At 56.4% G+C, this 13,642-nt stretch overlaps 8 protein-coding genes across 8 annotated transcripts; 3 read left to right on the top strand and 5 right to left on the bottom strand.

Annotated features, from left to right (window-relative positions):
- Positions 1-28: 28 nt before the first annotated feature.
- On the bottom strand, positions 29-1,342 carry A1Q1_06728 (ribosomal protein L23; the record flags this gene model as incomplete). Its single annotated transcript, XM_014327777.1, has 5 exons — positions 29-181; positions 222-709; positions 767-779; positions 827-987; positions 1,183-1,342. 5 exons carry the CDS (start codon positions 1,340-1,342, stop codon positions 29-31), a joined length of 975 nt encoding a protein of 324 aa, XP_014183252.1.
- A 911-nt stretch (positions 1,343-2,253) lies between these two features.
- On the top strand, positions 2,254-3,261 carry A1Q1_06729 (nucleolus protein; the record flags this gene model as incomplete). The annotated part of the gene is made up of 3 exons (XM_014327778.1): positions 2,254-2,267; positions 2,336-2,387; positions 2,452-3,261. The coding sequence occupies 3 exons, from the start codon at positions 2,254-2,256 to the stop codon at positions 3,259-3,261; spliced, it is 876 nt and encodes a 291-aa protein (XP_014183253.1).
- A 49-nt stretch (positions 3,262-3,310) lies between these two features.
- On the bottom strand, positions 3,311-6,232 carry A1Q1_06730 (two-component response regulator; the record flags this gene model as incomplete). Its single annotated transcript, XM_014327779.1, has 4 exons — positions 3,311-3,915; positions 3,971-4,078; positions 4,131-5,910; positions 5,960-6,232. The coding sequence occupies 4 exons, from the start codon at positions 6,230-6,232 to the stop codon at positions 3,311-3,313; spliced, it is 2,766 nt and encodes a 921-aa protein (XP_014183254.1).
- Positions 6,233-6,566: 334 nt separating this feature from the next.
- A1Q1_06731 (uncharacterized protein) lies at positions 6,567-6,914 on the top strand (the record flags this gene model as incomplete). The annotated part of the gene is made up of 1 exon (XM_014327780.1): positions 6,567-6,914. One exon carries the CDS (start codon positions 6,567-6,569, stop codon positions 6,912-6,914), a length of 348 nt encoding a protein of 115 aa, XP_014183255.1.
- Positions 6,915-8,021: 1,107 nt separating this feature from the next.
- A1Q1_06732 (mitogen-activated protein kinase CPK1) lies at positions 8,022-9,483 on the bottom strand (the record flags this gene model as incomplete). Its single annotated transcript, XM_014327781.1, has 5 exons — positions 8,022-8,224; positions 8,701-8,983; positions 9,032-9,070; positions 9,122-9,279; positions 9,354-9,483. The coding sequence occupies 5 exons, from the start codon at positions 9,481-9,483 to the stop codon at positions 8,022-8,024; spliced, it is 813 nt and encodes a 270-aa protein (XP_014183256.1).
- Positions 9,484-10,904: 1,421 nt separating this feature from the next.
- A1Q1_06733 (uncharacterized protein) lies at positions 10,905-11,342 on the top strand (the record flags this gene model as incomplete). Its single annotated transcript, XM_014327782.1, has 1 exon — positions 10,905-11,342. One exon carries the CDS (start codon positions 10,905-10,907, stop codon positions 11,340-11,342), a length of 438 nt encoding a protein of 145 aa, XP_014183257.1.
- Positions 11,343-11,642: 300 nt separating this feature from the next.
- On the bottom strand, positions 11,643-12,599 carry A1Q1_06734 (transferase; the record flags this gene model as incomplete). The annotated part of the gene is made up of 5 exons (XM_014327783.1): positions 11,643-11,996; positions 12,037-12,093; positions 12,132-12,277; positions 12,363-12,433; positions 12,586-12,599. 5 exons carry the CDS (start codon positions 12,597-12,599, stop codon positions 11,643-11,645), a joined length of 642 nt encoding a protein of 213 aa, XP_014183258.1.
- A 445-nt stretch (positions 12,600-13,044) lies between these two features.
- Positions 13,045-13,574, bottom strand: A1Q1_06735 (uncharacterized protein; the record flags this gene model as incomplete). The annotated part of the gene is made up of 3 exons (XM_014327784.1): positions 13,045-13,155; positions 13,253-13,342; positions 13,521-13,574. 3 exons carry the CDS (start codon positions 13,572-13,574, stop codon positions 13,045-13,047), a joined length of 255 nt encoding a protein of 84 aa, XP_014183259.1.
- Between the last annotated feature and the right edge of the window lie 68 nt (positions 13,575-13,642).

Below are 13,642 nucleotides of genomic sequence, written 5' to 3' on the forward strand. Positions count from 1 at the left end.
TATACTCTAAAGTGCACATAAATGAGGTCTACTTGCTCTCCGAAGCCTTGTCGCGCCAGGTCTTGAGCACATTCTGCTCGTAGTGTGCAGGCGCCGGACCGGGGAAGATCTTGAGGCGCTCCAGCCTGCGGTCACGGAACGTGTTCTTAGGCAGCATTCCAGAGACAGCTCGACGCAGAATCTACACAATCAGCAAAGCCATAAGCGCTTCCCGAGCTCACCTCCTCTGGTCGGCGCTCCCGCATTCTCGTGATGGGCACCTCTTTCAATCCTCCGATGAAGCCCGAGTGGTGACGGTAGATCTTCTCCTGCGCCTTGTTACCGGTCAAGCGAACCTTGAGCGCGTCCGATACCACAACATAGTCTCCAGCGTCGACTGAATCATCAGCATAATGTCGGAACCTTCTCCACTTACCAGCGGGGTCGTACGTCGGCTTGTGCTTGCCCATCAGCACCCAGGCGATTCGGCTGGCAAGGGTACCGAGGATGCGGTCCTCCGCAGAAGCATGGTGCCAAACACGAGTCAGAGCAAGTGCAGTCTGTCCATCAGCTCCCCTTGTCCGTTGCGTGTGCGTACCTTTCCTTTCGTAGCCGACATCGTTCAAGGTGCTCCGATTGACGTGAAGTAGAATGTTGAAAACACCATATTCTGAAAAGGGGTACCGAGCCACGGGATCAAACGCCGCAAAAACCCGCCACCAAGCTTCACCTGGGATCAGCATCATTCAACTCGTTCAGTGCATCGAGCCCATCGTAAACAACTCACTGCAGTGGACATCCTGCAATCGCCATGAGGTAAGACTGCCATGGTCGAGTTGCTGCTCACGAGACAGTCAATACGCTTCCGTCCCCAAGTCTGAGCTCGACGAGGCTCAGATTCGCGAGCTGGAGGAGTGGGAGATTTCCCAGGGACCGCTTTCGGTGTTGCAGCAGGCTGTCCGCAACAACAGTCAAATCCTGATCTCGCTGAGGAATAACAAGAAGCTCCTGGGTCGTGTCAAGGCGTTTGACCGTCATGCCAACATGGTTTTGGAGAACGTGAAAGAGGTTTGTAATGAATAGTCATCGGGAGTTGCTGACGTCTAGATGTGGGTCGAAGTTCCCAAGGGCAAGAATGCCAAACCGGTGAACAAGGATCGCTTTATTCCGTGCGTGGACCGCGGTGGGAGTGGAAAAGCTGACCAAGCAGGAAGATGTTTTTGCGAGGAGACTCTGTGATCATGGGTAAGTCTTCGCGAGGCTTGGGCATGTCGAGGTATTCCGCTAACGGCTCAGTGCTCCGCAATGCTGCGTAATGTACACCTGTGTAGAATTGGAGAAGACGGCCCGATACCCCTTGCATTGGTCGTCGGTAGATAGGGCAGGATGCACGCCCGTGTATGATTTATTCTGACAGAGCCGTTGAACATATGTTGTTCAGCCACACAACCTGGCACGAGGATTAAGAATACATTGCGAGAGTCCGGCTCGCAAAACTATACAGCACACTGTATCTTACAGACTCTATGCGAGAACGCCCTGTCCCTTGCCCGAGTGGGTGTACTCAACCACGGCGTTGACAGCCTTCATGTCCAGCGTGGGGCCCAGGTTGATGCTGGTGAGAGCGCGAACAGTGAGGTCATCGCGGACACTGCCGATAATCTCTACAAACTTGTCCTCGATGTGCATGTCCTGTCCACGTCAGTTCTCGCCCTCACGCCGGTGCTTACGCGAGGAATGGTCACCGCGACCTGAAGTTAGTTGTGCCCAGCGCACCCGAAGCTTACCTGGCCACCGTCCGAGGCCTCAACCGTTGCAGTGTCTCCTACGATCTGGACAACCTTGGCAGTCAGACGAACAGTCTTGCCCTTGTGCTCGCTGAGAGTCTTGCTGTTTACGCGGACTGTCATGTCAGCAGCCGCTCATGTTAAGTAGCCTCTGTAGATGGGTCTGCAAACGTCGTACAAGTCGCTCAGCGTGGGGTGGGAACGGTATCACAACCAGAAAAATCACTTACACTCGGGTTCAAGACGCGACATTGTGCTCTGAAAGCAAGATGATGGATGGTGTCGTGATGAAGTGGTCCAGTCACCTCAACAAAGCAACAAACGCGTCGCGTGAATCATTGCTTGTGACATTAGCCTCCGCCGCCTCCACACAACTGACCGGAATCGGTCATTTCTGCACGTGACCCGGGAAAAAGTCAACAGCTGAAAGTCTTCCAGGACTTACTCTGGAGCACTACCTCATCTCAGCAGACCAAACAAGCCCACCATGGTCTCTTTCCAGTGAGTGCGAACCTGGGGGAGTTGAGCTAACTCTCAGGTGTGATGGTTGCGCCGACACGGTGAAGAAGCCTCAGCTCGACAAGCATCGGCAACGCTGCTGGGCCACCTTCAGCTGCATTGGTGAGTGGAGTGATATGGCGAGTGGCGCAAGACCTGACGTTCAGACTGTTCAACGACGTTCCAGGGCCAGGATTACAAGTCACACACGTCGTGTATCTCTGAGGCCGAAAAGTACCAAGGTGCCCTGTACAAGGGACCGAAGAAGGCCGGGGGACACCAGGGCAACAACAGCAAGTCTGCGACGCAGACCCCCGCCGCCTCCACTCCTGCCGACTCGCCGGCACCCTCCGAGTCAGGTGCCAGTGGAATCCACCCTTCTCGTTTGAACCAGATGGGGCGACCGGAGTACGACCGCGGTCAGTTTGGAGGACGCGGACGGGGAGGCTTCGGTGGAAGGGGTGGGCGCGGTGGTTTCCGTGGCGGTTTCCAGAACTCGCAGGGGTCGTGGTCGGCAACTGGTGAGAACAAGTTGCGCCCGGAAGGAGGAATGAGGCAGTGGGGCTCTGCGCCTTCTTCGGACGTAGAGGCGACTTCTACTGCGCCCGGCACCCCCAACGTTGCTGCGCCGACAACGGGTGGTGGCGACGAGGAGCCGACGAAGAAGAAGCGCAAGGGAGACAAGGGTGGAACGGGATCCAAGGCCAACTCGCGTGTTGGAAGTGAGGCTGTTGATGAGGGTTCGAGCAAGAAGAGGAAACGCGAGGAGGGAGACGCGATCCTGGCGACCGAGAATGCGGCGCCCCCGTCGGAGAAGACCGTCAAGCGTATCAAGAAGCACATGAAGAAACTTGAGGACAAGGTCACCGAGACCATGTCGTTGGCGGACTGGCTGAAGCGGGTGGCAGAGGGTAAGGAGAAGACACTTGACAACTCGGACGTTTTGCAGGGCGTCCAGGTCTCCCTCGTCAACGGTCACTGGCAGCTCAGCGCATAGATACATCACGTTACATGATATGACATGCAATATAACATAGACAACAGGTTTACTCTGTGGGAAGGGCAGGTAAAGGCTTTTCGGTAGATGACGAGGAATTGGGAATGACAGGGCGTTCGTGAGCCGCCTTGGCAGGCGGCGGTGGAGGTGTGCTCAATACTGGGGACGTCCGCGAGGGCGTTTCTGCGGGCGTCGTTTCATTCGGGGTCTGGGCCGGAGATGGGCCTGGCTTGGGTCGGACCTTGTCGCGTTGGATGTGCAAACGGTTCGCAACGTCGCGAGCTGCCGCTTTCGGGGCAATATCGAACCCCAACTTCATCTCGGCGCGATCGGGAGCCTTGGATCGCCTCCAGCCGTCAAAGTCGATGAGGGCCTGCATGCACCCCCACTCGACAGTCTTCTTCTCCAACCATTTGAGTGAAACGGGCTTTGTAAGGAAATCGTTGCACCCAGCCGCTAGAGCGTTGACACGATCCGTTTGCAAGGACGAAGCTGTCAGAGCCACAATGATGACGGCAGACCGGAAAGGAGACGCTGCGGGCACAGCTTCGACAGGGCGAGAACTCTCGCTCATGGGCGTGCTGGGGAACACACCAATCTTGTTGTGCTTTTCCATCTTTCGAATCTCCTTGGTGGCTGCGATACCGTCCATCACTGGGAGCTGAATGTCCATCTGAAGTCAGCTGCGCATGGCCGCACGTTAACTCACCAGGATCAAATGGAAGCTTCCCGTGCGCCACTTCTCCACGGCCTCGAGACCGTCCTTCGCCGTCTGATGTTTGATCTTCTTCTTCCGGAAGAACATGCTCAAGATATTCTGGTTGATCGGGTTGTCTGGTTGTCAGTTCAAGAAACAAGTGAAGTATCACCTTCCACGATGAGCACATTGATGGGGGGAACCACAACATCGAACGGTTTTGGTTGCCGAGGGATCGACTCGTCAATCTCTGGCAGCTTCTTGGATGACTTGTTGGTGTACCGACGCGTGATTGTCGACGATCGACTCCTGCCCTGCGCAACGATCGGCCGAGTGCCAGGCAGCACTGGTAACGTTCTGCGTCGTCCGCTTGTACTCGGACGCTCAACTTCTGCTAAAGACGGCGACTCGTCCGTTGTACCGCTCAATGAAGACATGGTCGACGGTCGTCTCTCTCCTCCAGTAGGAGAGTCCAGTGGGGACGGCGGCACAGTGCTCAGGACTGGCCCACTCGCAGTCGGTCGCTCCGCTACCTCGTCCGACTCTTCCGTCCGCTGAGCTGGGGGATGACTGGATGGGGGTGGCTCAAAGAACATCCCGTAGGGCCGGCCATCGGGGCTCTGCATGATGACGCCTGAAGCGCCAGACGCCGATTTGCTGCTGCCGCTCGTAGAACGAGAAAAATACTCGGAGGCCGGCTTCGAAATAAGATCATTTGGGGTGGGAATAGCGAGCCGCGAGGACTCTTCGGGACGAGTGCTGTTCTGTGGAGGGAACTCGCCTCGCGGTGAACGACCCATTTGCGGAGTTAGATCTGGGTGCATGGCATCGACCGCATCGAAGAACCCATCCACTGGGCCTGCCGTTGGCGTGCGGGCACCAGCCATGATGTGGGGAGAGCGCGGGCTGGTGGCTATCGGTGAGAAAGCAGGGTCGACGAGAGGCTGTTTGACAGCAGTGAAGAGCGCCGTCAGGAAACGCCTCGGTCCAACTGGTTTCGGAATGACGATGACTTCGGGTTGGGAAGAGAATCCATGAGTGGCAACAACGTCGCGGACTTGATGGTACTTGTCGATGCTTGTGAAGTGGATGATAACCGACAGCGAAGGAGGACAAATGCTAGTCGACGACCGGACGCTGCGGATGAGTGCCGGGCGCTTCATGGATCGCTGTCTGAACGGATGAGGATGCGAGTCGGACCGTACGCGCAGGAGCTCTCGCCGGAGAACCCCAAGATCCTCATCGATGATGATGAACTTGGGCAGGCCCTGGTTCTCATCGATAGATGCCTCGTCCTCGACCGAAATGTGCGAAACGTCGAGTCCCCAGGCTGCCAAATAGCTTGTCAGGTGCTGAGCGAATATACTAGTTAGACTGGCGTGGAGATGCACCCGTCGGCCGCGGAGCGTCTCTGCAAAGTCTGCCAGTTCCACAAGCGTTGGTTCCCGAGGAAGAACAAGGTCTCGGTACGGTTGACGGTTGAGCTCTTCCTCGGCAGAAAGAGGCGCGGGTTCAGTGATAGGTCGTCCTCTGGGTAGTTCAACGGAGAGCTCGTACGCGTATCTCAGATGCCCGAACCCGGTTGGAGAGGACGGGACAGTGTTCGACCTCAGCCGACCGTTGATCTGTCGGAGCAACCGATGGCAGAGAAGCGTGTCCAGCTTTGGAGTCGAAGCCTCCCGTTGCTCGGCCAAGGCCGAAAAAGGGTTGAGTTCCGCTTTCGGCGTGACGGCGTTTGCCTCGGCCGTCATCGAAACATTGTGCACAATCTCAAAGACGCATTGTATCGTCTCACGGGTGCTAGTGGAGCTGTCCAATGGTGACGACTGTTGTCGGCGGTAGTCTTCAAAGTCAGCGGCCACCACAGGTAATGAAACCCGTCGTTCACCATCCTGTGGGATGATCTGAAGCCCAAACTCGATTGTGTCGTTCTTGCCAGCCACAAGAAGCACCTGTCTAACAATCTGCGAGCGTCAGAAAGATTGCGGTATATCAACTTACGTGTCCGATTGTATATCCTATGCCCTCGCGGTCGCCAGTGACGCTGACATGCTTCATACCCACGTCCCCGTGGAAAAGCACCAAGTCGACCTCAGCTTGCGCAGCCTCGCCACTGAGCTGGTCCGCGACATTCTGAAGAAGCTCTCCAACGTCGAAATCTTGCACCGTTCGGATTCCGGTGCCCTGCCCCTCTATGAGCGGCACGAGATTGGCGGACAAGTAGTTGAGACCCCTCATTGAAGTGAAGAGCGCCGAGACAGAGGTCGCTGGCATTTGGATGGCGCAGCTTGCATACTGTTCCTTGGCATTGTCGAGCAAATGGGGAGGAGACACGTATAATAGTGTCTGAATGGCGGTTTGTAATGTGTCAACCAACTCCAGCGACAATGAATGCCATGGGTCGGACGTGCTCTCTGAGCGAGATGGCTGCCGCAAGCTTCCGACGCGAGTCGGCAACGGCGCAGAAAAGGTTCTGTTGAACACAACAGGTCGATCACCTCCTGCGTTCCACGTCCCCTCAGTCACTACGGGCGGAGACGCGTTGGTTGGGTGACCGGGTAAGATTCGTCGACCAGGCGAGAACGACCCAGTGCTCGTACTTGCACCCATGTCATCCCCCGAAGAGCTTGAGCTCGACATGTGTCCGAAGGGGTCATCGGAAAAAGACCTGGCAGAGTCGAAGGGATCTCGTCGCCGTCGTGATGCTGCGGGCCAACCGAAAACGGGGGTGGAAGAGGACGAGGACGAGGTTGCAGACAACTGCGGTCAGGTATGTGCGGGGAGGAATCATCGTCTCACAGGCAGCGGAGGTTCCGGGGGTGGCAAGTCGACATCACTGTTGGAACTGTTGGACCTGAAGACGGCGGAGGGTCGCTGTTTGGGTGATATCTCGGAAGATGAGCGATCCATGCTGGAGTTGCTCGAGCCCCAGCTCGCAGGGATGGTCGTAGCGTGAATGGATCCAGCCACCGGTTGCAAGTCGGTGTCCACCTCGAGTAGGTGGTCCATTGGGGGCGAACGATGCAAGAGCAGCGCGCGCGATGCTACGAGCTGATGGGCGAGGGCTGAGACTAATGGATGGTGGGAGGCGGAGATGGAGGCAGGCTTGAAGAGTAGTATCAGTCACGAGTCGGCAGTTTGACTAACCCGTCATGTGTGTCTTCCTCCACCGGGCAGCGACGAGCATGCTGGTTGCGGATGCGGTGTGTCCGTCTGGTCGGTCGCCCCTCGGCGCCAGCGCCAGGGTCTGCTCATGCTTTCAGACAAGGGCTCGCTTCCTCCAGCCAGTGTGCCAGGAGCCAGCCCTGCGCCCCTGGTAGTCTTGGGCGCCAGGGGCACCGTCTGTCCTCCCTCCACTCGACTTCGCCAGTCTACCGAATTACTTCCGTCTCGCCCCTCCACCACTCCGCACCTTCGGTGGCCGTCCCACAGATCCGCAGACACCATTGCTGGGCATTTAGGAACTCCGCACCTCATGCATGAACAGCACAGATATTGCGGAACGCGGGCCATCACTCCGCGGCACAAACTGTCAGAGCTGCAAACAGCGCCATCCACTGCACTGCACCCCAACACCGCGGTCCCTGTCAGCAATCTTACACGAGGTCTTGCCGTCTAGCCCCATGTAGCAGGCAGGTCCGAAACAGAGCGTGCGTCGAAGAAGGCGCTCGAGTTAAGAGTTACTGGTATCAGTCGAGCATTCAAGCCTGTCACAGCCTCAACAGTGATCATTTAGGCTGGTATTGGCAGAAGGGTGTCTGCCCTGGCCCTAGCCTCGGTGCAGACAGATTAATCAATGCGGGGAACGCTGCTTGTGCTTGGTCGCTAGAAGCGCCTCTATGAAGCTTGTGGCTTTCAGCTTCTCATTATCTCGGTCGCGCGCTCAGGCACGCAAGGCTTGCTTTGCATGCATGTACCCAACGCCGACGGAGCCACTCAACTCGACATCGCTCAAACACCTGGCTAGAGCCGTTCCTCTTCTACCATGGCCGGCGTGTCCAGCTTATCTGGCATCTAGATCATCACATCTACACTAGTACACAACGATGCGTCACCCCGCCATCTACAGAGGGCGCTTGAACGAAACCACCTCCTCATACAGCAGCTGCTTCAGCTGCTGGCGATCCATGTCATCCTTCATGAGGTCAAACTCGAAAAAGTGGGGGTCCAGAGGCTTTGCGGTCGGCTCGTCCTCAGGATCGTGGTAAGCCTCCAGATACGGGTGCTCCAGGCACTGGTCGACAGTGTATCGCTTCCGAGGGTCGACTGGGCTGTCAGCGTGAATCTTCAATGACACCAACAGGTCAATGTCTTTTCGAGGAAATCGACCGCGAGAGGGTTGGCATTTGGGTACAGTGTATTGAACCCCTTGCTCCTCCGAAGCGGCATGGAGCGAATATACTCTCGACTACGTTTCGAGGTGATGCTGTAGAATTCGTCAATGGTCGGCGTACCGAGTACGTCGAGAATGAGGGCAAGTTGATGGTGGCTGTCTCGTCAGCATGGCCACTTGAGCAACTGACATACTAGTCCTTTCCTGGAAAGATTGGTCGTCCGCTCAGCATCTCTGCAAGGATACACCCGATCGACCACACATCAATGGACTTGAGTATGAGCAACACCCCGGAGCCTTTACGTTACCTTGGTATACATGCGGAAAGAGAGCATGACCTCTGGGGCGCGGTACCATCTGGTAGCCACGTCTGTACATCAGTCTCCTCCCGTCACGTTAGCTCGCTCACACTCGGTCATGAAACCTTGCTCTTTCGGATACGCAGTCTGAGTGCTTCTCGCGAGTCCAAAGTCGCACACCTTGAGATCGCAGTTCGCATTCAGCAGGAGATTTGAAGGCTTCAGATCTCGATGAATAACTGGGGTCAACGTTGCTCTTTGTTTCAAGCACGCACTTTCCGCGCTGTGCAGGGCTTTGATTGCCCGACACGTCTGATAGATAAAGTACTGGCAGTGATCGTCCGTCAGATCTTGGGTTCGGATCACACGGTGGAGGTCGGTCTCGAGGAGCTCCTGCACGAGGTACACTGTGGTCAGACCACCCCCGGGCCTCCGACTTACCTTCGTTGAACGCATCATAGGACGCGGGGGGGATGATGTCTAGGATTGTAATGATCAAACCATCAGCACTCGGCATAGCTAAGCGCTCACGTTTTCACTAACGCCCTCCTCTGCAAAGTACTTCAGTAGCTTGAGCTCCCTCAGTGTCCGCAACGCGAACATGGAATGATCAAAGGGCGCAATCTTCTTGATGGCCACCTTGCTGTTCGTGGGGCGATGAATCGCCGAGACGACGACGCCATACGCTCCTTCTCCGATGACATCAACAATACGATAAGTCACGCCTGAAACATCAGCACGTATACCAGACAGCAATGCTCACCGACATTGAAGCGAACGCGACGCTGGCCATTTGCCTGAGACCCCCGAGTAGTCTTCTCCTGAACGTTGGCGGCAGTCGCAGTGCTTCCCGCCCCGTCTCTGCTTGGTGCCGTCTGCCGTGCAGTTGACATTGAACAGGCGTTTCCTTGATATTTGAAGACTATCGGGCGTCTTCTCGCTCGGTCCGATTCGACAACAACGACGACGAAGCAGCGAGAGGATAGAGAAACCTTTCTAGATTGCTGTCGGGGATGTGGAAGTGATGACACAGACGATCCGCAACCACTGCTGGAGGCAAGAAAGTCATGAGGAAGCCCGTAGGATGTGTCGATGCACAATTCCTGCATAGTAGCGGCCAAGGCGCTGACTTGTCCTGCACCCACTCTGGTTCAGTATTGCGCCATGGCGCTTTGATCACTCGGTGGCATGGAAGCCCCTGCAGACCTAGTCCAGCAGCGAGATTCGCCCACTTGACATGGCATCGGGGTATGTGATGAACTGCTTTCCAAGTCTCTCCTGAAGGAGATGTTCTGTGGGACTGGAATAAGGTGGAGAGGCGAAGATCAACCATGAAACGCTCGACGCCTCCATTCTTCAAGCACCGTAGTAGCAAGGGATGGACTGAATGCGGGTGGACGGATGGCCCTCTGGCCCTGCCGACCGTCCCCTTGTGCCTCAGCCTCGACCAGACCCTCCCCCTCTGTGCGCAGCATGCGCCTGTGAGGCTACCGCCCTTTTCGCGATGTACGCAACGGGGCCTAGTCAAACCCTTGCGACAGAGGAGCGAGAGGAGGCTGCTCAACGCCACCGCACAGTGAATAGCTTCCTTTGACCTTACTGAGCTTGGTCGCCAGATGTGCTACACATAGAGGTGGTAACTTGCCTCTTGCTGCACTTACGCACAGCGCTTCTGAGGTCTCCGATCCTGTGTCTGAAGCGGACACGCGTGCAATGTGAAGAAATGACAGCAAACCTGCGCCTGCGACAATGAGTCCTTATTAAACGAGAAGCGAGCAAGCAAGATGCCGAGTTCGGTGGGCGATCGGTTTTGGAGACAGAAGCGAGCAGTTAGCTTGTATCTTTGCAGTCTGAGCTTGCAGGCTGCGAGTGGCCCTATGAACTGAGTGAGCAGAGAGCAGAAGGCTTGCACTGGCAGCTTAATCTGCGCTGAGGGCGCGGACTCGAAAGTCATCCACCCACAGTATCGGGGCACGTGAACCCAGGCGTTGACGCGCTTAGAAACAAAATCCTAACGCGCTGCCTGCAAAAAAATGGATCCGCAAGCGCGAACGGTCGCTGTTTTCTATTCCCTTACCACTGAGCAGCGGCGCTGCGGCGCCCAGCCCTCAATACAACCAGGCACCCACCCGTCCCTGGCACGGCACTGCACTCAGCTGCGTCGATTGCGTCTGCATCTGCAACGGTCGTCTTGTCTCTTCTTCGAACAATCACACTTCCTTTTCTCTGCTCATCGCGTGCCGTCTCTCCCTCCTCCGCAGTCGGTCACACCCAAACCCTCGCGCTCTATTTCTCACACCAGCCTGCAGTTACCATGTCGTCCGTTTCTGTTTCCACCAACTCTTCTCCTGCATCCTCTGTCCAGCCCTCGGCCTCGGCGTCCATTTCGGCGGGCAGCAACCAAAGCCAGGGAGGCGGCAACCAAACCGTTTCGGGCTCCAATGCAGACTCTTCCTCCGCCGTGAACCGGACGGGTAACGACAATAGCAACAGCAACAGCACGGTGTCGGGTGGCGGCGGCAACTCGACGGCCAACGGCAACTCGACGAGCGGTGGTGGCAACAACAACGACACTGGCAAGGCGAGCCCTACTGAGGCTCCCGAGCCGAAAGTCAACAAGACCGCTGTGCCTCTGCCCACGACCGCCCCGCCGTCTGGGCCCGCTCCTGGCTCGGCCATGGCCCTCAACCTGAGCCCGCGACTGGGTCTCACCGCACTGCTTGTTGGGCTCGCTCTCAGTGTCCTCGCCTGAGGACAATACAGTTGTGAATACCCGCGCTCGAGTGACGCTAATCGGCAGATCCGAAGAACGTTGAGACGCTTCTGCTTTGCGACACATTCTCACCATCACGCTCATTACGCCCCGCCCACCAACTACAGGCATGGACTTGCACTCAGCGCGTAACCTGAATGGTATCCCATTCCATGTATTCATTCTCACCTGTTGCATCTATCGAGCTGGTGCGAGCCAGTGAGTCTATCAAATGATGCATGCAAGAAAAAGAGGTGGCCTGGAATATAGTCTAATGCGCGTGATGTGGTGTAGAATCAATCAGAGCTGGGGGTTGTCCTTGCGGAGGGCATCGTGCTCGTCGATGTCGGTCTCGCACTCCCAGGGGTAAGCAAGCCAAACGTCAGGGGTGTCGACGGCCGAGAAGTACTGGACATCCTCGGGAATCTCGCCGACCTTGGGCTTGAGCTTGTTGTGAACGACAAAGATGGCGAGCTTGGTCTCGGCGCGGAGCTTCTCGCGCTCCTTCTCATCCTGGACCTTGGAAAGCTGCTCATCAATGTCCTTCTTGAGCTCGTTGACAGTGTACATAAGAGTCGTGCGCGAGTCGTCAACCTCGTCGACAATCAGCATGCGGCGACCGAGGAGACCGCCGTGGTTGAGCTTGTTGCCGAGCTGTATAGTTAGTCATCCGCCGGGTACAATCCGTACTCACAGTCGAGAAGTCGATCCACTGGACACGAGTGACCTCAGCACCGGCAACCTCCTCAACCTATCACATTAGCACGAGCGCCAGCTTGACGGACTTACTCCACCCATGCTCTCGTAGAGGTACAGACCAACAGCCTGGATAGGGATGTTGCGCTTCGTGCCGTTCTCGATGTTCTTGCAGAAGGTACGCAGGATACGAGCAGGGATGAAACCGCCGCCTCCGATAGCGATGAAGAGGTCGGGAGCTAAGAGGCCATCAACATACTGCTCAGCGCAAACACAGTAACCAGAAACATCGCCGACGCGGCGTATGCACCAAGCTCTACTCACAAAACTGCTCCTTGATCTTGGGGGCAGTCGCCGCGATGGCGTTGTGGATGTCGTTGTAACTCAGACGGAGCCTGCGGGGTCAGCTTATCCTGAGCATGGCTGCTTATCATGACATGTGCAGCGGCGTACAAGCGGCAACCACGCCAAGCACTGGGCACACGAGCCTTCACGCCATGCATCCCTCACTGCGAAGAGCAGGTTGGCATGCGAGGGCGATACTCACATAGGAGGAGCCATGTTGGGCAAGTAAACGGGTGAAGTGCTGGTGTGTGTACAAGAAGTGACGAAGGAAGATTTCTTGATTTTCAAAATTCTCGACCGACGTTGCGGGTGGCGGACGCGCACTGCTTGGCGGCCCTCTGCCGCCAGCCAGCGCCAGAGAGGACCCAGATTCCGTCTATCAATTCGAACCAACCTTGTTATCAGCAGATCCCCATCCCGTGCGTTTTCCATGCATGGCAAGCGTTCATGTTGTTATTCTGTCTACGGCACATACACCAGCGCAGCAACGTCTGCAGCATTGCAGCTGCTTTATCAGGTTCAACGCAACCCAGCTCTCGTCTGCCGTTTGCTCCATGCATAGGGTGGAATGATAGTCTATGGTCCTCGACCGTTGGTGTAAAAAGGTCTGCAGAGTACGCACTCGCCTCCTTTTTGAATCTTCTGATACCCTTATACACGATCACTCTCCCTTGAACTCTTCCGGCTTGTCAAGACCGACTCGTCGAGCCGTAGCGGCAACACGTTCCTCCTGGGTCATGTCGTGAGTGGGGTTGTACCTCTTCACGAGCTCCTAATTCGTCAGCGCGCACGATCTTTGTTACTAGAGCAATCTACCGCAGCTGCGTTCCACTGCTGCGTCTGAAGCGGAGTTAAACTCTGATACGCACATGGTGTATCCTCTTGGCTTTGAGGAAATCGCGAGCCTCAAGAAGAGCCCGGTCGACGTCTTTCCCGCCGGACGTCACCAGGGACCGGAGCTGTTCCGCAATCAGAGGTGTGCGAGTCTCACGCGAAAAAGGAGACTGAAGTCAGCACTTGAATTTATCATGACAAGGAGGCACAGGGCAGCAGATGCGCCGCGAGGTGACAGGACGACAGGGCACCTAGACGAGCCTGTAGCTGGGATACTTGTGATCCAAAAGATGGACAACTTACAGCAAGCCTAAACTCGCGGAGGAGGGAGCGGTACAGAGATCGCGTGGAGGACATGGCGGTCTGGGATGGAAGATTGTGGATCTGACATCAAGCAGCTGTTGTAGGACTCACAAGTGATCGCG

Source organism: Trichosporon asahii (genome assembly GCF_000293215.1).
Source record: "Trichosporon asahii var. asahii CBS 2479 unplaced genomic scaffold scaffold00008, whole genome shotgun sequence".
NCBI classification, from domain to species: domain Eukaryota; kingdom Fungi; phylum Basidiomycota; class Tremellomycetes; order Trichosporonales; family Trichosporonaceae; genus Trichosporon; species Trichosporon asahii.